The 25,729-nt window shown below is 39.0% G+C and overlaps 2 protein-coding genes across 5 annotated transcripts; one reads left to right on the forward strand and one right to left on the reverse strand.

The window, feature by feature from the left end:
- Positions 1 to 1,360: 1,360 nt before the first annotated feature.
- On the reverse strand, positions 1,361 to 13,613 carry LOC149948024 (glycogen debranching enzyme). 2 transcript variants are annotated; one of them, XM_090172635.1, is made up of 25 exons: positions 13,485 to 13,613; positions 12,867 to 12,985; positions 12,123 to 12,345; positions 11,724 to 12,051; positions 11,441 to 11,659; positions 11,223 to 11,331; positions 10,657 to 10,996; positions 10,257 to 10,581; positions 10,075 to 10,198; positions 9,845 to 10,008; positions 9,681 to 9,782; positions 8,772 to 8,924; positions 8,550 to 8,700; positions 7,354 to 7,585; positions 7,026 to 7,288; positions 6,816 to 6,949; positions 6,618 to 6,751; positions 6,376 to 6,557; positions 5,390 to 5,492; positions 4,810 to 5,283; positions 3,813 to 3,925; positions 3,534 to 3,745; positions 3,363 to 3,460; positions 3,206 to 3,293; positions 1,361 to 2,272 (listed from the first exon to the last, which is right to left on the reverse strand). In XM_090172635.1, exons 2-25 carry the CDS (start codon positions 12,979 to 12,981, stop codon positions 1,970 to 1,972), a joined length of 4,689 nt encoding a protein of 1,562 aa, XP_090028761.1. In that variant the 5' UTR covers positions 12,982 to 12,985; positions 13,485 to 13,613; the 3' UTR covers positions 1,361 to 1,969. The 2 variants fall into 2 exon arrangements, with proteins under 2 accessions (XP_090028761.1, XP_090028760.1); XM_090172634.1 differs by lacking the exon at positions 13,485 to 13,613 and having other exon boundaries at positions 12,867 to 13,317.
- Positions 13,231 to 19,905, forward strand: LOC149948025 (uncharacterized). Of its 3 annotated transcripts, XM_090172638.1 has the most exons (9): positions 13,232 to 13,285; positions 14,100 to 14,397; positions 16,856 to 16,967; positions 17,063 to 17,238; positions 18,219 to 18,268; positions 18,375 to 18,446; positions 18,920 to 18,958; positions 19,060 to 19,110; positions 19,817 to 19,905. In XM_090172638.1, the coding sequence occupies exons 4-9, from the start codon at positions 17,121 to 17,123 to the stop codon at positions 19,859 to 19,861; spliced, it is 375 nt and encodes a 124-aa protein (XP_090028764.1). In that variant the 5' UTR covers positions 13,232 to 13,285; positions 14,100 to 14,397; positions 16,856 to 16,967; positions 17,063 to 17,120; the 3' UTR covers positions 19,862 to 19,905. The 3 variants fall into 3 exon arrangements, with proteins under 3 accessions (XP_090028763.1, XP_090028764.1, XP_090028762.1); XM_090172636.1 differs by lacking the exon at positions 19,817 to 19,905 and having other exon boundaries at positions 19,060 to 19,543; XM_090172637.1 differs by lacking the exons at positions 14,100 to 14,397; positions 19,817 to 19,905 and having other exon boundaries at positions 13,231 to 13,285; positions 19,060 to 19,543.
- Positions 19,906 to 25,729: the final 5,824 nt, after the last annotated feature.

The raw sequence follows: 25,729 nt of genomic DNA on the forward strand, positions 1-25,729 counted from the left end.
TAGAGTGAATAGAACGTAGGGCAGTAAATAAAATGGGTGATATCCATCTCGTTTTCTTTGTTAACAGTTTTAGCCAAATTATGTAAAACTATACTTTTCATAACCTTTGGTTTTAGCAGTTTCAAACGTGTAATGAAACACGTATGGAATTTAACCATTAGACCTAACCAAAATCAGATTTTTATGTAAGTTTCATAAAGTCGATAAATTACACACGTTTGTTCTATAGGCGGTTGAGAGTGGTTAACCTCCGTATTGTACGGCAAATTGTAGACCCGGACTGGCTCCTTTGGTGGCCCTCGCGTCGAGGGGCTGATCACTTGGCGTAATCGGTGTACAAGCCTGTAGCTTTGACTGTACTAAAATGATTACGTAACTGATTACAGATTTAGTACTACCAAAGGCTGTACTCATTATTTTTGTACTCCCGTAATCGGTGTACAGATTTTTAGGAAGTGGGTAGTTTAAAGCATTGACGTAGCTGATGGTCCGCAGGGCCCGCGGCGCGGGGGGGGCCGTTCACCATAAAAAAATTGAAAAGGGGGGCTCCATAGAGATTTTGGCGGGGAGGCCTTTGAGTTCTCAGCTACCCCACTGGTTTAAAGTGTACTAGATTCTACGTGCACATTAATTTGAAACGTCAAACGAGTCTCAAGGACCTTTAGAAAAACAATTATTATAAGCAATTTGGGGGCCCCTTGAGCCGGGGGCCCTCGGCATCGACGACCGGCCGATCGGCCCAGTCCGGGCCTGGTAAATTGAAACGCTCGTTGTGTTGAGTTGCAAATGTAACGGCGTTTCGAAAAACCAATATTAACCGTTTCCAAAGGTCTATATTTACACTTGCAAATAACTTGAAATGCACTTTTAGAAATTGAAATGAATTAAAGCCTCGTGTATAAATTTTAAATGTTATGGAGAGTTAAACGTTATTAGTCAGATACCGATATTACATCGATTATTGGGTAGTCTTACTCGCTAATTAGACTGACTATGCAAGATAGGCAATTTCCTAGTGTGCACAATCAGGTTTTCGTTAATCTTGTTTTAAGAGAACTGCCTATTTTTTAACGAATGCAAATGAGAAATGCAATTCATTTTTAGGCGCCAATTTATAGGGGTTTGCCTAGGGCCCGAAATTTTGTTAATTTAATGAGCAGAAAAAATTATTGCGACGGTATTGGGGGGCGTGGTAGCCCAGTCTTTGGGCGTAGCTTTGACTGCACTAAATTTTCACTGACTCTAAAATTTTAGATACTAACCCCGCTTTGACGAATTTCTTGGCTACACTATATTGATCAAGGTATTTTTTCAATAAAGAATCGTTATTTTGTTTATAAAAATTTATTATACATTTTCCTAAAACGTTTTTTTTTTCTAAACAGCACCATAATATACATGTCTTAAATTTACATTTCAACTTAGTTAAACTTTTAAAATTTGAAACAAATTTAAAATCTTATTCACGTCGCGATTTTTATTGTTAAAATTTATTTGCTTTAGCCATTATAGCACAAAGTTACATAGTTATTACGTTAACAATACACAATAGACAGGGTATCGCAATATTTTGGCGAAAACGGGAAACAGCTAAATACCGCTAATTTTAAACGGATTGCGAAAAATTTATATTAACCTAAATGAAGTATTCAAAATGAATACGTTTATAACATTCCTAACATTCCTAACAACTAATTTGAACTATTTCAGGAAAAATTACAATCTATAATAAAAATTAACTTACCGAAAAAGGACTAATAAGGTATATAATTGCACTTGAATAAAAGTTGAAACTACGTGGCAAATTTTTCACCTAAAGAACAGGAAATGACTTTCTCAAAGTACCGCGAGCATTTTTAGGCGCTTCTAAATACTAAACAAAATTGCGTAAAGCAAACTGCTCACATTATACATTCATCTAAAAAATTATTACTAAAATAGTACTATATATTAAGACCTATAAGACACTCTAATGGCCATTGATGAGTCTACCCGCTTCACCTTCTCTGTCATTCATGACCTTTTCAAGGTCATAGAGAAATTCTAAAAGCGACGAATGGCTCCACGCTTGGATTTGACAACTATCTTTGCAATAGCTTCCGTTCGAGTTTGTAAGCTCTGGTAATCCCTTCCAGACGGAGGCTTGAATTTCTCGGAAGTGAGAGGCGAGGATCTCTTTCAGAGACGAAACCACCTCGGTCAAATTTTTGCCCAACCGGTTGGCGAAATTGATTTTGGCCCGCAGATAGAAACCCATCGGCCACAACCACTCCTAATGATACCAAATGTTATTACACTTTGTATGGATTAATATTAGGACTGTGCGAGTGTTAGCCGAGGTAACGCTTTTAATCTTTACTTTGCAGGAAGTACTAAAGTTGAGCGAAAATCTAGTATAGAGACAACGAACCTTCAAACCCTAGTTTTTAGTAATACCATAAGTCAGAAGGACCCACGATGACATAATTTCTAAATGCCTCTGCACGGCCCTGTGCATAACTGTGTCACTTGGGTGAAATAATAACTGGTAGCTATGGGTCGTACCGAAAAAGATTAGCGCCACTTAAAAGGTCCTCTTCTCTCACGTGACTGATTGGAATGGTTAGACCTTAAAGCAGTGGCGTAGCTAGGGGGGGGGCGGTCCACCCCGGGTGCCACCCGTTTGGGAGTGATTTGGTTGTCACACCCGGCCGTTAAAAATATAAAAAACTTACACAAACTAGAGACTAGTAAGTAGCACGCAATGATATCCGCCCCGGGTGTCACCCATGCTAGCTACGCAACTGCCTTACAATAGCGCGCCTGAAAGACGTCCTGCGTGACCTGGGCGAAAGGTTGGAAATTATAAAACATTTTCACAGACCCTTTCCAAAAATCAGTCGGGTTCAGTGGCGGCTTAAGAAGGCTGGGTTCCCGGCGGCAGCGTTTTGTGACACCCCCCAGGACCGTGCAGAAGTTTTCGCGGATCCGTCTTCTTCAAGTTTAATCGTTCTGATTTGCACCCCCCCTCGAGCTTCTCCGATGGCACCCCCTCCTGCCCTGGTACCCGGGGCGGACCGCCCCCGCCACTTAGGCCGCCACTGGTCGGGTTTCTTCGAAATTATACATAACAAAAATCGAACCAATACCACTGAGGTTGGAATACTCGCACAGCCCTATAAAATATTAATATTTTATAAGAGACAAAATATGAAAAAAGTCTTACGGGGCCTTGGTGATAGTTGAATCCGCGAGCTACCTGGGAGTCGTGCGAATCATTGCTGTTGTCGTAGTCTCCGCAATATGCCCAATCCCTATTGGTAATTTACAGTTATTTGTTTAACTCCTACTGTCAAGTATGGTAGTTGCGATTAGCTACTTACGACGGATCGAGTGTTTTCATTCCCAGTGGTCCGACTAAAATCTTTCCGGCATTTTCAAGAGCAATCCACGCATTCTCTGGAGTAAACAATTCTGGTGCCTAAAGAGCAAAAGAAATATAAACGTAAAGAACGTTCATTTATCGGACCTAAAAACAGAGTAAGTGTACTTACCACAACCATCGCGACAGTGAAATTGGGCCTTAACTGGTAATCGGCCCAAAACTGAGTAGCATTATGAGAATCTTTGTAAATACCGCGACGATTTATTAGTTTCGGGGCGGGTTCTAATTCAGGTACTGGTTCAACGTTTATCCAAAAATATTTTTCAAAATTATTTTGTACTTGGGCTTCCCATTCCTCGTAAGTTACAACCACCGTTTGTCCTTAGTGGACAAAGTAATTGTTGTAAAAGCGTATTAAATGTAAAATGAAAATGTTTTATAAACGTACCATTTTCAACTCTCTGTACGCCGTTATATGGAAAATGGCCCTGTTTGTGAGACTGATTAAGCCATCGTAAAGCGCTTTTCAATAAGCCGACTAATTCCACAGCAGATCCATCCCTGTATATGCAATAAATAAAAAGCCAAGTAGTCCAGCAAGGTTTGAATTAGTAAAAACGAGGCCTTTTCGATTAACCGGATGATAATATATATTTATTTATGCTTAGAGAGAATGACTATGTTGAGACGATCCGCGTGTTACAGACGCAAGATTTAGGGAACCAAAGGGCTATTGACTTAATGCCAGTCAAGCAGATTCGATTGACCTTCAAGGGGAGGAGCATACTGGCAGACCGTGAGGTGGATTGCGAGAAAAATAAAATTGTCTCAATTTAGTCACTCTCCCTAAGAATAAATACAATTATTCGTTAATCATTTGAACGTGGAAATCGCGGACAGTCAGAATTGCGAATTATAATTTACTTTTTCTAATATCGAAATTATTCTTAACATACGCTTAGAAATGGGGGGAGGAAGACTTGGGCTGGCCTCGAATTATAGCTTTAACTGTGACTCAAAGAGCCAATAGACTTGCTGCCAACTCTCGTCCTTTTTATAAAAAAAGGAAGGAAAGGAGGTTATCTCATAGAGGCTTTTGGGCAACAACTTGAGGCCCATTTTACAACTCCATTATTTATTTTTATATTTTAATTAAAATTGTAGAATGTAATTTTGAAGAAACAAGTTTCGTTTTTTCTGGTGAAAGCCCCAAAAAGAAGCAAATTGCTTTATAGCGCGGCGTAGTAAACGTTTCGATAAAATCCCCGTAAACAGTATGGGGAAATGAAGATAAATCTTGAAATAGTTTGGTTCTCAATTAGCTTCATCAAATTACAAATCTTGTATTTACTTTTTTTTAAAGAAAATTAATAAATCATTACAGTTAAATCTGAACTAAATCTTCAAAAGACCCCGTGAAAAACTTTAGGGTTGTCTTTTCTTACCTGGGCGTTGCTGGTTTTCCTTTATTTCCAGCTTTTTCGGAACTGCCCATTTTGTCCATCCACGTTCCGCAATTATGCTCATTCCCACCAAAAACAAATCCAGTCTTGGGATCCACGCCCACTTCGTTATTGAAACCTTCGTCGAGCATCTCGCGATCCAAGGAATGACCAGCGTGTCGTTCTCGAAACTTGACTCCCTGAAAATGCCTTTGCATCGCTTCTTGGATGACGTCGTACAGGGGCTGAATGTGGGCGTTGGCTTCCTTCGGAGGCGAATCGTCAGTAGGGAAAATCCGCGACACTTCGTCCTTTAAGATAATATTTCCATTGGGCACCTCTTGGCAATAATCTTGAACGCATTGCAACCACCACCAAACAGCGTCTCGGCAATTAAATCGGGAGTTATAGCCGCGGTCCAATAAATTGGGGATCAAACCATGGCGTAAGCAGCCACCAAATGCTAAGATAATGTACCTAAAGGAAGAATGCGGACGTACTTGAATTCATTCTTGCCTTAATTGGGCCAGTGACGTCAATAACTTAAATTATTAAAGGCCCTGAAAATGTATGTTTTTCTTACCTAGCTTCCTGATGACGTCCCGTGATTAGAAACAAACCTCGCAGAGCAATAAACGTATCTCGTCCCCAATTCCGCATGTAGCCAGTTGAGAAATGTGGAAGACCTGTATACGATTCAAGTTACCGTTAGTAGCAACGCATTACCCAACAAGGTGTACAACAAGAATGTTATTTATACTTGAACAGAGTTGAGACGATATACAACGTTTCTCCCAATCCACCTAACGCTCAAACAGTAAACTCGTCCCCTTAGACCCCAATGCCCAGTATCTCATTGGTTCCTTAAAGGAGAACTGTCACCAAAACCAAAATTTACGAGATTTGTTGAAGAATGATAGAAAATATATTAGTAATTATGTCCCTGAAATTTTATAGTTATTGGAAAAGTATTTAAAAGGTTACGCTACTTTTTCCGCAACCTACATCCAACGGCTTCAAAAATTTCAGAAATCGCGGTTGAACCTACGTGCAGCGCCAAAAGAATGAAGCGGCAAAAATTCGAAAAAGGCCGGCGTGTAAGGCATATTAAAAACACGATTGACTACAATCTACCAATATAACTAGGTTAAAAAGCCAAGGAGGATGTCGTAGCAGACGGCAGTTCCGAAAGAAAAAAACGATAAAACCGGGGAAAAAATATTTCGTTCACGAGATGGCGCTGCAGGGAGGTTCAACCAATCGGTTCTGAGATTCTCGAGTCGGGGGGGGGGGGGGGATAAAACACGAAATTTGGTTGCTTATAATAAATCAAATACTGGAAATATTAACATGAATTTTTAAGTATAACCATTTTTGAACGTCATCTATCCATTTAAATAGTTCTTAACCAATTTTAGGGTGGTGACAGTTCTCCTTTAACACTTAACCTCTACCGCACCAATTGAAACAAACGCGAGTAACGTTTTTCTTCCCCCTCTTTCTTGATGGCGAAAAGCTACCCCGCGGATCAGCTCAACATATTCATGGTCCCACAAAATTTGCATTTACCAGCAGCTAATGTAGTGCAAGTTTGCTCCTTCTTTCCAGTTTGTTCATTAACGCAAGTAGGCGGCGCTGGAGAGGCTAAACGACACGAAAGAGTGGGCAATGGCGCAGTCTTCACATAGCCACTTAAGGCCACAGAGCCTAAAGCTAGGGCCTTCACAAAATCCGATCCCTCTGACACAAACCTAGATGAAATAACGATTACATTCCACACAAAATTGCGCTGAAAGTAAGAAAATACATACTCGGACATTCTATCCCAGACAGCTGACAATAAAATACTGTAAGCTCCGGTGACGATAGTATCAAAATAGCAAGGGATTAAGTAACGAGGTATATCTTTCAAATATTTGAAAACGTTCTCGAACCATTCTCCAATCTAATAAAATTAATCGACTTGATACGTCGGAAGCTCAAACGCACGAAATATATTTAATAATTACCGCTTTCGTCGATTGTTGATGCAAAAGCCTATTAGCCAAGTAACCCGCTAGCCAGTCGCCTTGTCGAATATTTTCGCAAAGCGGATGGCCCAAGTTGTTCACGTGACGTATATTGGCGAGAATAGACATGACTCCTACGCGATAAAATGAATACCACCGTCAGAAACGTTAGTTAATACATATTACGTATCGAAAAGTAATCTTTCTCACCTTGGAAACCGCAATAAATCAAGTTACCGTAGTTGGGTATGTTGTACGAACCGCCACCCTTCCCATCATCAGCTTCTTCGTTATTACAACGAAACAAAACTCGATTTAAATCGCTCAAATTCAATTTACCGATGATAGTGTGAAAATCATTTTCTTGGGGTCTAATGCCAGTTCCGCTGTAAGATCGCATTCGATATCCAAATTGAGCCACGCAAGTTCGCAGTTTCAGTATGGCTCCTCGCGCAGCGGAACTCAACGAAACTCTAAAACACGTCATCGACCGCTTTTAATTTGGGCCAAATTGCGGGAAAAAATATGAGAAACGTACCTAAAGGCAATGACTGAACCTGGTGGGAACGACGTGAAATCCACTTCTTGAATACTCCTATCTCCATTGTCGTTCAATTCCACCATGTCGCTTTCGTAAAGTTTGATATGTTCTCGCATATCTAACTGGTATTCGTTCAAGCCGTTAATGATTTCTTCATCTTGTTTAAATGGTTTTGACGAATTGGTTCGAGGAATCAGGCGAGCTTCTAGGATAATCTCTTCAACTATACCTGTGGAACAAAACAATAAATATGTACCGCTTGCTTTGATGGGGTAACTCACAAGGAGACGACCCGAGGTGATAATCACAGATTTTGTTCAAAGTCGGGTATAATGTACACCTCCATGTAACTTGAAAAACCTGCAAGGGAAAAGTTGCGACGGGCTTTCGTTTTGCCATGGCAACCGAAAACGTTTTTGACAACATGATTTGGAATTATTTCCATTGAAAATAACATGGGAATCTGAAGGATTTTAAGGGTCCCCCCCCCCCAAATGACCAAATTGCATTTAAACTTGATTACATTTAATTTGTAAAATCACTTTAAATGTATTTTTAACGGTTTTGAAATTTTGAAATTATTTAAAAGGTTTCACAGGGGGGGGGGGGGGGACCCTTAAAATCCTTCAGATTCCCATGTTATTTTCAATGGAAAAATCCCAAATCATTTTGTCAAAAACGTTTTCGGTTGCCATGGCAAAACGAAAGCCCGTCGCAACTTTTCCCTTGCAGGTTTTTCAAGTTACAAGGAGGTGTACATTATACCCGAAATTGAACAAAATCGGTGATTATCACCTCGGTTCGTCTCCTTGTCAGGGAGATGCAAGAAGACACTTTCGCCGTTCTTGGCTTGACGGAGCCAGATGTCTTCTACGCAGCCACGCGACCTTTATATTACATTAACAATAACTGGACGCTTTTTTAAACAACAAACGCACGTCGTATAGTTGGAGCATATCTATCTGGGTCATGCCTCTAACGGCGAAAGTTGCGTTTTACACCCACATGGGCCATAAAAACAAGCCATGAGGTCCTGAATACTACAACGGGCTGCCCACCTTCCATATTTAAACAATTAAGATATAATAGTAGCCTATTTCCCAGACCGCTCCCTTTGGATGACCCAACCATCAATAGTGAAAATAACCTCTTTTTCCTATCTAGAAGGTATGAGACTTTTAACTGGCTTTTACCTGGAACGCATAATGGTGGAATATTTCCCGTTTCTCTCGGGTTACTGGGCATTGAAAATGATGTTCTAGAAACAAGAATAACTGACTGATGAGAAATCGGACAATGTCTAGTGACCGCCACTATATTCGTGTCAACTTGATCGACATAGACCTGAAATAAATTATATTACGAAGGTAAAAAGAGCCGGTTAAAGTCACGTATTCTACTATTTTTGTTCTTACTTGCGAGAAACCTTCGGCGCCCAATTCTTGATGCAATTTATTTAAAGCTCGTTTGGCGGCAATTATTCCGGTTTTTAGATTGACGGATTTGCCTACGTCCGAACCGTTTTTAGCCCATGATACGTAGTTTCTCGTTTCGGTAACGACGTTTATCTACAGAACATACCTTATATTTAAAACATGATATTGCGAGAACCATAAGTTTAAAGTCATATTCGATAAGCGTGTCAGTAAGTCAGCTTTTATAAAGGCTCGTGTGCCCAAAATTTCCTCAGTTTATTACTGGCATTTTAGTTCGCCAATTCCTGCCACTAGGTTCTGAACCCACCTAAAATATGGCGTCGTAAACTGTTGCATTATAACCAATTTTCGATGTAATTTACATTTTTTAGCTTCTTTTTGAGAAGTTTAATTCCCAGAATTTAAGAAAAAGAAAGGCTAGGACACATGTTTCATTGTTATGTACTCATTCAAAGTGCTATTATGAAGTCATGCGAACCCCTTATTAGGTCCAGATCAGAGAGCCACCTCTCGTGAAAAGCAAGCAAAAGCAAGTAGTCGCGTGTTAAAGAGTATCCCTCTTGTCAAAACGGTTCCACGGGTCTTGTAATAACGTAGGCAACTGTTGAAATAATTAACTACAGTTATGTGTGGAGTGACGTCGAATTGACGTCAAAACCAAGAAAATAACTTAAATAAGCTCTTCTAGGTACGGCGCCCTGCTTGTGCGATCACTATGACGACGATGCAAAGAGCGCGTCTTAGGTTATGAAGTCCAGCAAAAATACGCGGTCCTTCTAGAAATGGCTCTTGGTAAAGTTTAAACCCGCGGAAAATAAGAAATTGACACGCGTATGTGAAACGTAATTATTAACTTATGGAGAGCTATTTAAAGAAAATACAACGTACATGATGAGGAACAAGTTCGTCGTAGCCTCTGTTGCTCCCAGTAGCGCAAGAAGCCATGGCTACTAAAGCGGCGCTTGGAAGAAGATCGTAAACGGACCGTTTCTATCGAGATAAATTAATATTTGTTAAAGATATTACACGTTAAATAAATACGTCCCACATACCACAACCGGGCTTTCATTGTCGTGGGTGACGTCCAAAAATATGGCATGCGCTATAGTTGGAGTTAAAGGTCTAACCAATGGCTGGATGAAGGCACCGACGGGTTCGCCTCCGTATCGATACACTAGACGTCCAAGTTCGTGAGCGTCGTGGGCACTCATGGCCTCTGATAAAAACCGGAAACAATATTAAAACAACGGCGCTTTCAAACGGTACCCGAGAATATGTGTACCTCTAATTAGCGAGTTGATCCCAAGACGATTGACAAAAATGTTATCGATAGATTCGTTAGAAGTGAAAAGCTCGGCAATCACGTATAAGTTCTCCCGCACTTGGCGAGCGCAGTCCATCATGTACTGAAAAAGCAGTGGTTACCAACGGATAAAGTTAGGTAATTTTAAATTTGAACCTCACCTCGGCTACGTGTAGCGGAGTACTATGGCAATTGTCAAGTCGTAAGCCGTGAAAAACTGACGCCATTTGTTGAACGTATTTCGACATATGTTCCCACAAGTATGGGCAATCTCCCGGCTTTTGTCCGTACCTCAATTTGACGCTGTCTCCCCACGAAATGAGCTCGCGACGCAAGTATACATTCGACCCTTTCTCGGCAAAATTTCTTAACGGATCATCGCTCATCACCCAGCCATTATGCGCCATCAAATAACAGCCTTTCTCGGAGTACATGAGTTTCTCTTCCTCCGCCAGCGGCAAATCCGGGCCATAGTGAGTAAAGTATCTAATGAATTACAACATACATTCCGCGATTAAAAAGTATTCCGCGTAAAGCTTCAATATAAATACAAAATCTTACGGAGCGACTAAAGGATTTTTCTCGGAAACTTCTTTCACTTTCGGTCCACCGGCCTCGATACGTTGGTAGTTCATTCCAGCGATGACATTGTTAACACCGGCACTCAAGTGAATGTTAGCCTCCCTCTCGGCATCGCTATTCAGCTGGTGAAGCTTTTCCCTCAAACTCTGACAGCACTTTTCAACTCGGTCATCTTCATTTGCCGCGTCATATCTCGGGACATTGTACAGTTTCATGGCTAGATCTAAATCGACAGTGCTCCGGAACCGTCTGTGAAGAGGATCTTGAACACGTTTCAGCTCTTCGTTGCGATTGCTTTCGGAATTCGGTGGCTTGGATTCTAGTCACGAAAGATAAAACTTGGTGAATCGATTACGACCCACTGTTGAAACGGCGAGTTAAAATACAGAACCGAAAAGGTGTTTAAGTCGTTAGAGAGTAACATCTTAATTTAGCGGGGATGATTATCACGTCACCGTCATAAAAACAACGGTTTCACGAGGGCCGTAAAAAAGTGGCCGTGTTCTTCCAGAAGGCCGTGTTAAAATTATTTTCATTGTAATTACCTTTGACTTTTTTTCTAAATTCCGCTACAATTTCCTCGGTATTTAACATGAAGAGTTCGTGAATTTTCATCGCTGGCAAGAAGTCACTGTGCAAGATCTCTCTCACAGCCTAGGTAATTTGGGGAGGAAATCGTAACACTTTATTTAACACTTTCGTAATAAGATTGTAGTTACGTCGCCAGTTAAGAGCCTGGCGACGACACTGAAGGAAACATTACCTGAAGTTGGCAAATCTGGTCAATAACAGGCGGGAGTCCTCTCTTAACCCATTTTCCTTCTGAAATTTCAATGGCAAAATGATGCAAAACGCGATCTAATAAGTAAGCGGGCCTCAAATGGGGCGAATTTAAGGTGTTATAAACGCATTCGGGGTGTTCTTCCAGCCACGGGCTTTCGTTAGCCGTGTGGTTTAAAACCACATCGGTCAACGACATTACCTGTAACAAAAGTGGAGACTTTTGGTTTCTGAAGGAAAACCTTTAAAACATTCGGAAAAGTTACCTTGTACTCGGTCCTAAATTTTTCGACTAATTTGGCGACATCGTCAATGGTATAGGAACTATTTTTAGTATTAAACGAAGGATTTAACTTCAGCTGATGGCGTAAAGAGTAGGAAGACATTGATTCCCCCAATTCTTGGATCGGGGTGAAATGAATCATGTTATATCCACTTTCTCTGGCAACCGCGAGCCTGTCTTCCCATTCGTCAAAGGTTCCCAAGGATTTCGTTAAGTAAGTTTGGCACTGAATACAATCCAAAAGCAACTCTTCATTTTGACCGTATGACAAAATCGGGTCCACCAATAAGTATCCACTTCCATTTCTTTCACTGGAAAGTATTTTAATTAGGAAATTATGCTAATATCAAGTGCTGGCCTATTTGTGGCTCATTTGTCGTACCTTTGTTCTGACGTGAAGTAGTAATGAAAAGACCCAAATCTGGATATTATCAATGGCGCGAATAAAGCGGTATCATCAGATTGGTTGGAGCTTTCCGTTTTCCACGGAAGCTCCCAATAATGATGGCGATCAAACCTGTCCTCCGCCTTTTTCGGGTGGTTTACGTATAGCGTCACCTTTTTCCCAAATAAAGATGGACCCAAGCGAAACTGAACTGTCCAACCTAAGGAATTAGTTCGAAGACAGTCAGGAAATATCGTTAGCCGAATACATTTAAAACATAAAACTATATAAGAGTCTACTTCTAAGATTATATTTTTTATTGACCGTGATAAACAAATAACAGGTGTTAATGCGAGTGTTAGTTTAGCCGCTCATCTTTAAATTTGGGTTTAGTCATGTTTTGTCGTCGAAATTCAGCGCAGGGTTCTACTTTATTCAAGAAGCTTAAAATAAATTATTTTATTATAAAGGATGAAGGCATTTTATCAATACAATTTAACACAAATGAAGGAAATTGCTGTCAAAGGTGCCTAGAAAGTGGATGTCCCGTAGTCTATAAGGGGTACGCGCATAGTAAGTTAGTAACTCGGTATCTGTAGAACATAAGAGGTCCGCCCTGACCGAGGCAGTCCGTTTGGAAGACTGGATTTTAGGCCGAGCCAATGCCGGCTCCCTTTCGCGGTAACGGTTTCCCACACTCCCGTAGTCGCCTCATAATACGTATTATAATTATTATCTCACCTTTTTGCAGTCGAAACACCGCAGATTCCAAATTTTCGCCGTCATTTAGCTGCAAAACTCTAACTTGAAAATCGTCCTTTGCAGGGAACAGTACGGCGTCAGCTGGCAAAGTCATGGTTCTTCGGAGAATATTTAAGAGATGCGTTAAAAACGACCATAGAAACGAAATACAAATTTTTAAAGCAAACATTAAACGCGTTTGAACGATAATTAACCGTATCTTGAACTTATTTGACTAACTTTAAGTGGGATTGAACTCTATATTTTGTCTAAACAGATAAGATAACCCGTATTTACAGATGTGATAATGTGTAATTTAATAAATAAGTACAGGCAAGCTCGGAAATAAATCAGAACGAGAGTAATATAGATAAAAACTGCTGGCTCGCGACGAACTGCAAAGAGGGCAAAGTTAGAAGGTAAAGCTGTGATTTTCCCCCTCTCAAAGGTCAAAAAAATTATACTAAAAAATTTGGTTCATACATTAATTTTGATTAATATTGAAAAAAATACAACTATATGACCTTGACCTTAATGATAGTTCAATCTTAATTTTCGTTCTATATCAAATACACAATAGAGTATGTTGTAAAAAATCTATAAATAAAATGTAAATACTTAATAAATAGCCTCAAAAAGAGTCAATCTTAAAATTTGTGAGGTAAACAGCACAGTCCTAAATAGTGCGGCAAAGACTGCCGATTGCCGAATGGTATTTTATGAAAATAAATTCGACTAGGCTCTCATTTCGGACTAACTGTCTCACTTCAAGGTATAGCAAAACACGCGACGAACTATCTAATAATTTTAAACGCAACTATGATACATAAAAGCCTGGAAGACCTATCGGCTGAAATGGCGCGTTTTCTACTTGTATACCCTAAATTATTGGGTTTTAAATAGTGAATATTTATAGATTGATACTTTTCTTCACGTTCTACCCAAATTAAGAACCACTATGTTATTGTTTCTTATTATTTCAAGGGATAAAAATCTATCTTATTGTTTTTTTTATGAGCGATTGTGACAATTCAGTCCGCTCGTCCATCTGATAAATTAGGGGTGACGCACGGCCTATTTTAGTGGGTAGCCGTATTTGGGTAGTTCGAAAATACAGAACTACCCAAAATTTTCATTCGGGAAGTCGTTTTGAGTAGTTCAAAAATTGAATTTTTACAATTATTTTATTTTTCTAAGAACGTTATAACATACTCTGACAAACTCTCGTTACAGGTAATAATGAAATTAGATCTATCGTAAGTGATCTGGATCGATCGTACTAGTGGTTACTTTTGGGGGAGGGAAATCTGAATCTCGTTTGGGTTGTTCTGAAAAATTCTTAAAATAGACCCTGTGGGTGAGATATGTGTAAAAGCCACGCCAACGGAGGGATACTTGGCGATAGGGACGAGACACCAGTGGCGGAAGTATGACAACCACCTGTTGGGGTATTGGTGATCACCCTTAACCGGCCCTCCACATTATCTGCCTCCCAGATGCTTGGGATTACAGGACTACGCCACTAGTCCCGGTAAATTTATTATTGTAATTCATTTTAATAGACTCGGATATCATTAAAAAATAAATTGTGGCGTGCAGATTGCAGATAAGTAGATTGCTGCCGCAAATGTTTGCTAAAAAGACAGACCTTCGTAGAAACAATTATATTGTCATTAGTTCGTCAGTTTCATTTCATACGATGTCTCTACAAATAAATGGCATCATAAGTAACACCAGGAGGTAACACAGCATTGATAAACAGAGTGGCTCGATTTGCTCTGACCAGGCTTTTTTCTCAAAAGATATTTGAGATATAATTTTGAAATTTTCAGGGTATGCGTATTTAGTTCGAAACGCTTTTAATTGTAAATTTCAAAAACTTTAATACGTTTTCACGTTTATTTTTTTATATTTTTTTGACCGATAGGTGCTAGGGAAAAAATTTCAATGAGAAAGTTGTAGAGCATACTTGATCACAAACGAACAATTTTTCACTTATATAATGAGCAGGGCCGGATTACCCAATAGGCCGACTAGGCCTGGGCCTATGGCACCAAGCCTACAAGGGGCACCAGGATGTTTCGAAAAAATTGAAAGTACAAAAATTTTATCACTTACTTTTCACAATTTTTTTTTCCGGAGTAATTTTAGCTAATTGCATCCACATTTATCCATACCATGTAAACCAATCAGTTAGTAATGTAACTTAAATACCCGCAAAGTCTACATTGAAATTGTATTTTCCATCCATTTGTCAATTATAAATTGCGGGAGCGCCTAGCTCGCTTCGCTCGCCACTGAAAGGGGGCACCAAAATTAGCTTGGCTTAAGGCCCCACAAGGTCTTAATCCGGACCTGATAATGAGGTCAGCAAAAAACAGGTTAGCCATAGCAGGGCAAAAGGTTGTTTTACAAAGCTTAGTTAAATTAATTGTTTTTGAGAATAACATGTCAACCAACAAGTAAGATAAAGATAAGCTGGTTTAATTAGACCTACTAAATTTACAAAACATGTTTTTTCTTAGTTGATTTGTACAAAGGTTTAATTTAGGTTTAGTATTTAAACTAAAATAACCCAAAATGAAGCGCAATCTGAGTCTTGCAAGTTTGCAATGATCAACAATCAACAATGCCTGTATTCTGCTGAACAGCGCGCTTTAATGGTCGAATTATTTTTTGGTGAAGCCCATCGAAACGCTGGTAGGGTATGTCAACTTTTCAGTATGTGGTATCCTGACAGATTTCCCAGTCACAACACCGTTCTCGGAGCTGTTCAAGATTTCCAGAACCACGGAGATGTCAATCCAAGATACCGAGGAACTGGTCATCAAAACATCGACGAAGTAGAGCTAGTTTTAGAGTACTTCACGGCGTAGCCTCAAGCAAGCATTCGAAGTGCAAACGTAGAGTTGGGTTTGCCCAGAATCCGCATTTGGAGTGGCCTTCACGAGCAAAACTTCATGATGGTTCGTAGGTTTCACTTTTGTAACTGGTTAAGCAACATGGTGAACGAAACTCTGGATTTTTTAAATCTGCTCTGGTGACCGATGAGTGTTCGTTTGGGAGAGACTGACCATTTAACCACCAAAATCGCATCTGATGTGAATCCACCACCACCAACAAAAATTTCGGTTAAACGTGTGGGTGGGTCTGGTCGGAGATCGAGTCATCGCTCCATTTGTTTTCTGCCAAACGGTCCAAATAGGCAGAGTTACTTAACTTTGTTACAGAATGAAGTCGTGGTCGCATTAAAAGACATTCCTTTGGCCAACTACGGACGACTCTGGTACCAACATGACGGTGCACCTCCACATCAATCTCGAGCTGTAGTAGACCACCTTTACGCTGAATTCCAACAACGGACTAGTCCAATGGCCTTCAAGGTCGCCTGACCTCACACCGATGGACTTCTTCCTGTGGGGTTTCATTAAAGATCATGTCTATGCGACACCTGTTACGAGCCTGGAAGAATTACGTCAGCGTATCATCGATGCTTTTCAATTGGTCACTCCCGACATGATCCAGCATGCATTCCAAAGTATGCTTCATCGAGCAGAAACATGTATCGTGGCAGACGGATAAATTATCGAACAATACCTGAAATTTCGCAACCGTTTCGTTGCTTCGATTTCAATTTTTTTTCTTAGTTTGATTGGAAAGTACTTGTTTATCTTTCTCTCACTTGTTTGTACCAAATAAATGGTTCACTTATCGTACATTGACATATTATTCTCAAATATAATTAATTTAACTAAGCTTTGTAAAACAACCCTTTAGCCTACTATGGCTTGCCTGTTTTTTTTTTCGATTAAAACACGAAACAGATAACAGGGCTAGAAATAAGGGCATTTCAAACAAGTTTATAGACTTTCTAAATTCGCCTTACAATTCCGTTGCTTCAGCGTCGCACTTATACATTTTACTTTACTTACGGTAGTATTTATAGACTACATCCAGCTGCTATTTAATAATCATACGATAATTTCCAGTCTTAATCATCAGAAGCTAAAATTCAATAATTTATCAAATCAAACATTTGAAAGGTGGATATACATTGTGTGTCGAAGTAATGGAAGGATGAATTGATGAAAAATAAAAAAGGTAGGTCGTGTTCGATTTTTTTTTTCAGTTACACAACTGCAGAAAATAATGAACGTTTAAAACTTTATTTCTAAGTAAACTTATTATTTTACTAGCGTCATTATAAGGCCTGTATAAAACGATTCGTAATGTACACGGAATTCTTATTTCAATATGTGGAAAGTGGTGATACGCTTATCGCTCCTTTGTCTGTTCTTCGTGAGCATCAACGATGCGGGCATTGTGGACAAGATTCCCGTAAAATTTTACAACCATTTAAGAAATATGTGCAGTAAGAAATATCTCGTTCTAAAGCGATTACTTTATAATTAAAAGAATGTGATCTGGGCCTTTCGAAACCATATTAATCGACAATTATTTATATTTTTTACAGTCATGGCTATTACTATGTTAAACGGTTTAATAATTAAAAGAGACACGATACTTCGTAACTAAAATTTTTATTTTAACCTTGTGAAATTGTTTGGGCAGTTCCTTATCAGGCCATTGTTTATCACCATCACCAACTCGAACCGAGAGTTCGTGATAAACACTTCTTGGGCTTTGATGACTTCGAACGCGGACATCGAAACCTTTGCCTTTCGTTTAAAAACGAAGTTTCGATACGTGAACGCTCTTTTCAGTCGCGTTTGACAAATGCCCGAATCTACGGCGTAATGATACATTAAAAGGATTATAACCAGCGGTTAAATTTAATTTTAACAGAATCCGAATAAAAATGAAGGTCGTATGAATTGTAGTGATTAACACGCATTAAGAGGGCTCGGACATCTTTCTTGTGCGAAGAATTTTGAATCTGAAGACGCTTTGAAAAATCTACCAATTTCGAGATTTTAAATGGATTTTGAGATTTTATAAACAGTGATTTCGATGAAGATTTTCAGGTTCAAAAAGATGTCAGGGGCCAATTACCGATTTTTAGGTGCTCCGATTTGCCCATTCGAGGAGGGTGCAAAATGTACCATTGTAAAATTTACTGTTAGGTCTTGAAGGGGGGGGGGATTCAAAATAGGTCCCATAATCACACCCCCCTGGGCCTCAAGTGGCCTAAATACGCCCGGGACGAGATTGTTTTGCATTTCAAGAATATCTAACATCTATTTTCTGATATGAGTATGGAATTTCGTCAATAATTCAACCCCTCGTCACTAGTTTTAGCAAAATCGCCTCCGAAAAGTGCAGCCTTTGAATCTTATACCGAGTGGTATTTTTAGTAGATTGAATTAAACCCTAGTAACTTTATTTTTCTAGAATATATAGACGAGTTCAAAAACTGCATGTGTGAAAAGACTAGCATCACTGTAAGTATCTCATTCGCGTTTAGTGACTAGCGCTTAACCAATTTCGCTTTATGGTGTACTGGTATTTTAATAACCAGAATTAAAATATGCATTTACGCGTATTTAGATGGACGAAGCGAATAAGCTAAAAGAGGAATTCATGTCTTATAAAGTTTGCCCGTTGCCTGAAGATGATGACGTATGTTGAACAAACATTTTACTTACCAATCAGTACCGGAATCTAAATTTTATGTTATTCCCAAGAATGCATTTATTTATACTTGGGAAGAATGACTATATTGAGTCGATTCGCGGGCACCATGGTCTCCTTTACCCCCGCCACGAGAGGGCGGAAGAAACGCGTTACCATAGGGTTTTTTTAATCACGTTCGAAGACGTACGTTTTAGGCAACCAATTTAGATAACACATCGGTTTGATTGACCATTAAGGGGAAGAGCGTACTTGTAGAGCGTGGGTTGGATTTGGGGAAACGCAAAAATTCGTCTCAACGCCATCTTTATCCCAAAGTATGAATGCATCATTGTTATTAATCTTTTGTACCAGAGGAAGGGGTTGTCGACTATTTTTTTTGCTTTGGGTAATTTGTGTACGGTTCCGATAGTGGAACTATACTAATTATATTGGAATGGTATTTTAATTATTTACTACAGGAATTAAAGAAAAGGCTTGAAGAATTTGCTAAAAACGAGGTAATGATAGTCGTAACCGAAACCCTAATATGGCAAAATAAATTAACAGTTCTTCTTAAGAAGTAAAATAATTCACGGGTAAATTTTACATTTTGAAATAGGCTATAGTGTCGAGACTGAAAAAGTTTACCAACCATCTCAGAGCAGCTTTGGTAAGTTTCTCATTCACAATACGTCCTCTCCAGTTGCACTTTCGAAAATGGCGGCCATAGTGATTCTAGTCTATAGAAAAAAATATTTGCCCCCAAAGTGGCGGCGGTAGACGAAGCTACCAAGCGGAACTACTCTATATTTTAAACGAATTTTTTCAACTAGAGCCGCCGTTTGTTTTTAAGTCACTTTCCAATAATATTGAAACAGTAACAAAAGCCGATATTTTCAGCTACATATTTGGTGCTTGCTCGTAGCGTCGTAAGCATACGCCTTGGCTATGATCCGCCTTGAAATGGCCGCTGTAACATTTACGATGCAAAACGCCACTCGATCCTGCGGCGAGGTTAATGGTAATAGTTAGTGTAGGGAGCTGTTGGCTCGCGTGGCCTGCAGGGCTTGCCACCACCCCCTCCTACGCATTGTAACCCGGCCACCTGAATTAATGGCTTTAAAAGTCGTTTTATGACTTAGGCCTAAGGTGGTGCCTTGGGTATTAGCCTAGCTGATTACTATTATTATTACTAATGACGTGACCACCACGGGCGTCTGTATGTTATGGCCGACCAGACCTCGTTACCATGACAACGAAAACCGGCCACACCTACGAGCAAGCTACCTTAGTTTTTTGTTTAAATTATAAAAACGGAATTAAATCGTTTTAATGAACATATTGAGATTGATATACTAAAATTTCTTTCATTTCAGGACTGTTTCAAGAGAGTATTGAATTTAACGAGTCTTAAACCATAAACGCGAGTTGTGGAGAGCATGTAATCAATAAAATAAAACACGCAGTTTTCCTTTTATGGAATTCCTCAGAATCTATCATTTGGTCAAATCAAAAATTAATACTAGTAATATTTGATTCTTTATGAGTAAGAATGTATATACTGTTTTCGCAGATTCACACTTTTTCCCTTTTTTTATCAGTACATATACATACACGTATAGAACCACGTCTTTAAGGTCATACATAAACGATCTCGACAATTGTTGAGCTTAGAGAGTCTTGCAGTTCCAATTAATTTCCGTCGCATTTTAAGTTAAAAATGTCAGAAGCTGAGAAAACAAAGAGGACAGTAAAGGTATACTGTTAAAGAGGACAACCCGAAGAGCTAATAAGTACAAAACTAAGCCCTGAAGATTAATTTTCCATTAACGTCGTCTTCAAGGTCAATGAGAAATTCATTGAGAACCATTACGTTTTCAGTCTCTGTTGTAAATATAAAGTTGTTAGTCATAACATTTTAAACCCAAATGGTCTAAGATCAAAGTAAATTGGATTTAATATGTGATGACCAATAGGTTTCTAATCTGAAACTGAAAGCTTAATGGTTCTCGAGATAATTTAACTGTGCCATTGAAGTCGATGTTCAAGGCTACCCGCGAAACACGCTTTGAATCACTTCCTGATCATGGGGACCATATTTTTGGGCTATTTTGGGGTCCATTAATATTCGGGGGCCCAGTGGGAGGCGATATTAACGTCACTGGTTCAAGGTCATCCAAAATTTAATCTCGAAATGTCGTCATTTAATTTATCGCCTTCAAATTGAGCAAATTAAGGTTTTTTGAAGCCTCGGGGACTTAAAAGGTGATGGGTACTATATTTCTAACTGACTGCCTAAATCCGACGGTTCTTGATATATTGTTTGGATTACCTTGAAGACGTGGTTGAATTTGTGCAAGACCATCCAAATGGGTATTGTTAAATGTTTATTAAAATATTCAATTAAGTAGCGTAAATAATTTTGAGCTATAAAACTCGTTTCGTTTTCTTTTGTGAAACTCCATTTGCTTGTCATTTACTTGGAGATCTAAGATCAGTATACATAAGTATATTTTATTTCTATGTTTCCTGTTTAAATTATTTTGGATTTCTTAATGGAAATAATTCAATGATTTAAATAGTAGCGTTTATTGACGTAGAGCTCCGTAATTTGTGTTTCATTGAATACGAGCAATTGAAAATTTTACATATTTTGAAATTAGAAGTTATCAGACTGCTATACTCCCCATGTTGGAGGCGTTTTCCTTATGAAGTTACATTTTGACCTCGAATTTTAAATTTTGCACGCTCCTAGGCCGAAAAAAAAAACGTTTTTGTTTTTATGAAACCATTTTTTATACATAGAAATAGCTATACCCACAATTCCCAAGTGCAATTTATCGCGACAAAAGAGGGGGATGTGGAAATTAGCTTTTATTTGACGCAATTTTATCATCAGGAAAACGCCCTCCGATTTAGAGCGCTATTTCGATAACTTTGGTTCATTTACTTCTGGCTTAACTTAATAATATTTTTCATCCTAGCAGTGAAGAGATACCTCCGAATTCGTCCGTACAGCTGCAAAATTTATTTATTTTAATTATAAATTCTAGTCGCCAACGACTATTTCAATTAGACTCTTTCAAGGTGTACATACATCACGTGTCCAAGAAATGTAATTGGGATACGAAGAGTTATGCTAATTGATTTACGAATTTCACGTTAACTACAATTTTCTGACCAACTAAGCCATTAAAATGACAATTAAATTTGTTTTTCAAAAAAACTTTTTATAAAAAAAAATTTAAGGTTCAAAATTCCGAAATAAAGAAACTTCACTTGGAATTTTCATTCCACGATGTTGAATTTAACGCTTCTTAGCCTGTACGTAGCGATCATCGACGTAAATGATGCAGGTACAGCACCGTCACCAGGATTTGATTTCAGGGTGGGCACGCAATGGAAACAAATAAAAAAAAATAAAAAATTGTACATACAACCATACGGTCCAGGGTGGGCACGGCCCGACCGCCCCCCCCCTAGTTACGGCCCTGTGCAGGTATCGTCGATAAGATACCTAAAAAGGTTTATAACCATAGAAGGAATTTGTGCAGTAAGGAAAAATACTATACTTTTTATTCAATTGAGAAACCTGGAATAGCCTATCAGCTCAACGTAACCAACCCAGCCTTAGTTTAATCATGATTAAAAACTTAATACTTTTCATCGCGATTTAATAATTCACAATAACGGTCAAAAACGGCGCCGATCAGTTTAGTAAAATATTTGCGGCGGTAGGCGGCGTAATCGTCGGCCATTTTCGGTATGGAGATACAGGCCGGAAGGCAGGCAAGGCTGCCAGATTTCAATTGACCGAAAACGGCCAACTCTCTAAAATATTTTCGTTTTCAAAACGAAAATTTTGTGGCGTAGCTATCGACTATTAGGGTTAGCGCTTGGCCAGTGGCAATTTAGTGGAAATTGTAATGAACGAAATTGATAGGAGTTTATTAACGTATTTCAAATTGAAGCAAAAGCGGATTTTACCGTCTAGTACTTGCTTTCCAACTTCAAAACTCAAATTTACAGCTCGACAAATGGCTTCAATTTCATTATATTTTCCCGTAGAGAAGGGCTATGAAAGGCAGCAAAGACTCCTTTTAAGTTTACAATTTTTAAGCACAATCCCTAGAGATTTGTGTGTATTAGTTTCCAGTTGCGTAGCCAGGACTTTGTTTCGGGGGGGGGGGGGGGACACCATTGAAAAAAAATAAAAAAAATAAAAATATTTGTACGTACGACCATTCGTTTCGGTGGGGCATGTGCCCCCTGTGCCCCCCTGGCTACGCCACTGTTAGTTTCACGTACTGTGTACGCTGCCGCCGCCGCCGGTGTTCGCAGTACGTTAGAGGTACAAAGACACATGATACGTCAATCGATTGGAAATATCATGTCCTTTTCAATGCAGGTTAGACTGAGAAATCACCGGAGCTTCTTGTCGGGAGTTAAAATAGGCGCTTAAATAAATCATCCTCCCAGGAAATCGCCAAGAAGTAATATTTCCGAGAGGTTTATATAGTGCTTGTGGAAATAATGAAATTTTTTCACCTGTAAACAGAACGTCGTGTTTTTGCCAAGCCTTAATATGTCAAAAAAAGCTACCTCCATGGGGAACGCTTGTTGCTGACGTAAACGTGAACAATTTCCATAATTTTAATAAGAACTATATAAACAGTGACTTGCAGGTCCTGGATCTCTGAAATATTACTTCTTGGCGATTTCTTGAGAGGATGATTTATTGAAGTGTCTATTAAAATATTTCGTTTGACTGCAACGATAGGGGGCGATACTTTTTGGTGTAATATGGGAGTGTAATCATCCAAAGGAGTTTTCTTTGGTGTTGCCATTTGCTTTAATTGCTAAAATTCGGGGATAATAATCCCTCTAAACGGTATTTTGTCCGAAAGACTTTCGGGGAAAAAAAAGTGAAAATCTGTGCTAGAAATCGTTTTCGATCATGATTGTTCTTATCGGGTGGCGTGATAAGGTTAGCGCGCGTCCTCCTGGATGGCAGGTCTGAGGTGTCTCCCTCTGGTGACAAAGTCCCCTAGGAGGGGTTATACAATCACCGTGTCTGTCTGTGGGTCTGTCTGTCAGGCCTGTGAACGCGTTCGCATTTTCGGGGCAAAGGGTAATCACTGCGTACGCAGTTTCTCGAGACCTCTGCGTTCGCAGTTTCTCGAAGGGTTGGCCAAACCACCGTGTGACGGTGAGCGTTAACGGATTCATTTGCGGTTTGGTTTGGATGGTGTTTTTTCGCTCACCGTCGTGACGGTTGGTGTGTTACGTTTTTGTAATGTTTATGCGTAGGTTGTGAGTGTTGAGTTTGTGTTCTGATGGTTGTGCATGTTGAATCTGTTGTGTTTGTATGGGCGTTTTCTCTCCAACTTTTTCCTAATGACTTTGGGACGGACCGAGTGCTGAGTGTAATGCTACCTCTCAACGTCCAATGGCAAGGTTTCCACCAGTTGTACACGGTATTCGTCTTAGTATCAATTTGCGATCGCATCGGGCGGGATTTGAACCCGAGACCTCCTGCTTGACAGGCGGACGTTCTACCACAGAACCACTGACACTTGTTACGCTTTATTGAAAATTAGACCTTCAGCTTTATCGGAAGCTTATTTAATATTACGAAATTTTGGTTTAATTGAAATAGAATTGAAATTGAATTTTTTGCATCGAAGAAATTCTAATTTAGCGTTTCTCTATTGATTAAAAACAAATGCGCCACCCAGGTTTCGAACCCAGGCCATTCGGCTTGGCAGCCGAGCGCTCTACCACAGAACCACCGATAGCTGCTTAGGTTCACTGAAATTAAGACACGCATCGTAAGCATAATAGGTAATAAAGTCTTTTTTTATTAATGAATTTATGAAGGCCTAATCTGGTTTTTTTACGAATGAAATTTTAAAGGTTAAATCTTGTTTTAGCGCAGTCAGCCGAGATAAGAGGGTTAAAGGGTAGACCCTGTGGGTGGTCCACTTTGTTACTTTTTGTTATTTATTTACGGGTATTCTTAACGACCTATATATAGTTGTGTTAATTCAAAGTTGATAATTTAACGTTTATTGCTTTAAGAGCTGGCGGTTAGTCAAGTGGCTCTCTGTGCTTTGTTGATGGTAAGGTTTTTGCTTCTTGTAAATATATTTGGTGTGGATATTTGGATATCTACGATTTCTAACGCAGTCAATGATTTCCTGGGTGTGCGAGTCATTATATGATATTGGAAATTGGACGGCATTGGTCTTTTTCATGCGGTATGTGTCACAACGTCAACTGGAAGTCTACATGTACGAGTGTTGAAATAAAATGAGCGTTAAAGATGCGGCAAGTATTTCGTAAGCGAGAAAAATACAAATACCATCTGTAGATATTTCTTTCATTAAAATTTGCTTAGTATTATATTCAACTGATAAACATGTACTGTAAAAAGGGTAAAATTCAGTTGTGCATTGTTTTAGTAAGTCTAACTCGCTGTTGTAACTACTTAATTTATAATATTCTGAATAAATTGAACTCGATTGTTTCGTCTCAATTATTTAAATTAAAATTAAAATTTTATACCGGGCAGGGTTTGAACCGAGAATACGTTTTTCGTAAATAACTCTGAATTGCGGAGATATCTTTGGGGGTCGTGTCGAGAAATTAATACCACTAGGGACCATTCTTCCGAGGAGAGGTATAATTTGGCTTGCCAACTTGTTTTAAACTACTACGCTTTCGGTTGCATTAAAAAAATTTCATTTTAAGTGATATTTCGTGCCAATTCGCGGGACCAGACAACTCGCGTACGCACTATTGTCATATTTGAATTTCGTACTAATTTAAAAAATTTGTTTTGTCTAAAAATTAACTTAAATTGACTTGTTCGCGTTGCGCTACCATATTTCCAAAACCAGGTAACTCGAGAAATTCGGTTTGTCTAAAAATTATTTTAAATTAACTTGTTCGCATTTCGCTACCATATTTACAAAACTATAGTATTTTATTGAGCTGCCTTTCCATTACATTACATCTCAATGAAAAAATACTAGCCTCGAAAAAAACACGGTCAAAGTAAATACGTGTTCTTATTATTTATAGATAAAATAAAAGAATTTAAAACGTGCATGGTCGAAAAAGGGTGCGCAAGTGTAAGTACAAATGTTCACTTTCCCAAAGCTCATTTCACATTATATACGGGTCAAATCTGGAGCAATTTTCTTTCTATTAACCTTTCATAATAGAATTAATCAATACTTACTTATTCAATACGTTTTATTTCTAACGCGGGTCAGAAAGGTTTT

Source organism: Leiobunum rupestre, chromosome 4, assembly GCF_980474605.1.
Source record: "Leiobunum rupestre chromosome 4, qqLeiRupe1.1.hap1, whole genome shotgun sequence".
NCBI lineage: Eukaryota > Metazoa > Arthropoda > Arachnida > Opiliones > Sclerosomatidae > Leiobunum > Leiobunum rupestre.

Excerpts from the sequence above, each read along its gene's own strand:
- LOC149948024 (XM_090172634.1), bottom strand. The coding sequence starts at position 13,056 with ATGTTTGCTTTAAAAATTTGTATTTCGTTTCTATGGTCGTTTTTAACG. Across the intron at positions 12,346-12,866 it reads GGTGTTTCGACTGCAAAAAG|GTTGGACAGTTCAGTTTCGC; the intron begins GTGAGATAATAA and ends CTAATTCCTTAG. Across the intron at positions 10,199-10,256 it reads CTCCGCTACACGTAGCCGAG|TACATGATGGACTGCGCTCG; the intron begins GTGAGGTTCAAA and ends CTGCTTTTTCAG.
- LOC149948025 (XM_090172637.1), top strand. The coding sequence starts at position 17,121 with ATGTGGAAAGTGGTGATACGCTTATCGCTCCTTTGTCTGTTCTTCGTG. Across the intron at positions 18,269-18,374 it reads GTGAAAAGACTAGCATCACT|ATGGACGAAGCGAATAAGCT; the intron begins GTAAGTATCTCA and ends ACGCGTATTTAG. Across the intron at positions 18,959-19,059 it reads AAGAATTTGCTAAAAACGAG|GCTATAGTGTCGAGACTGAA; the intron begins GTAATGATAGTC and ends ATTTTGAAATAG.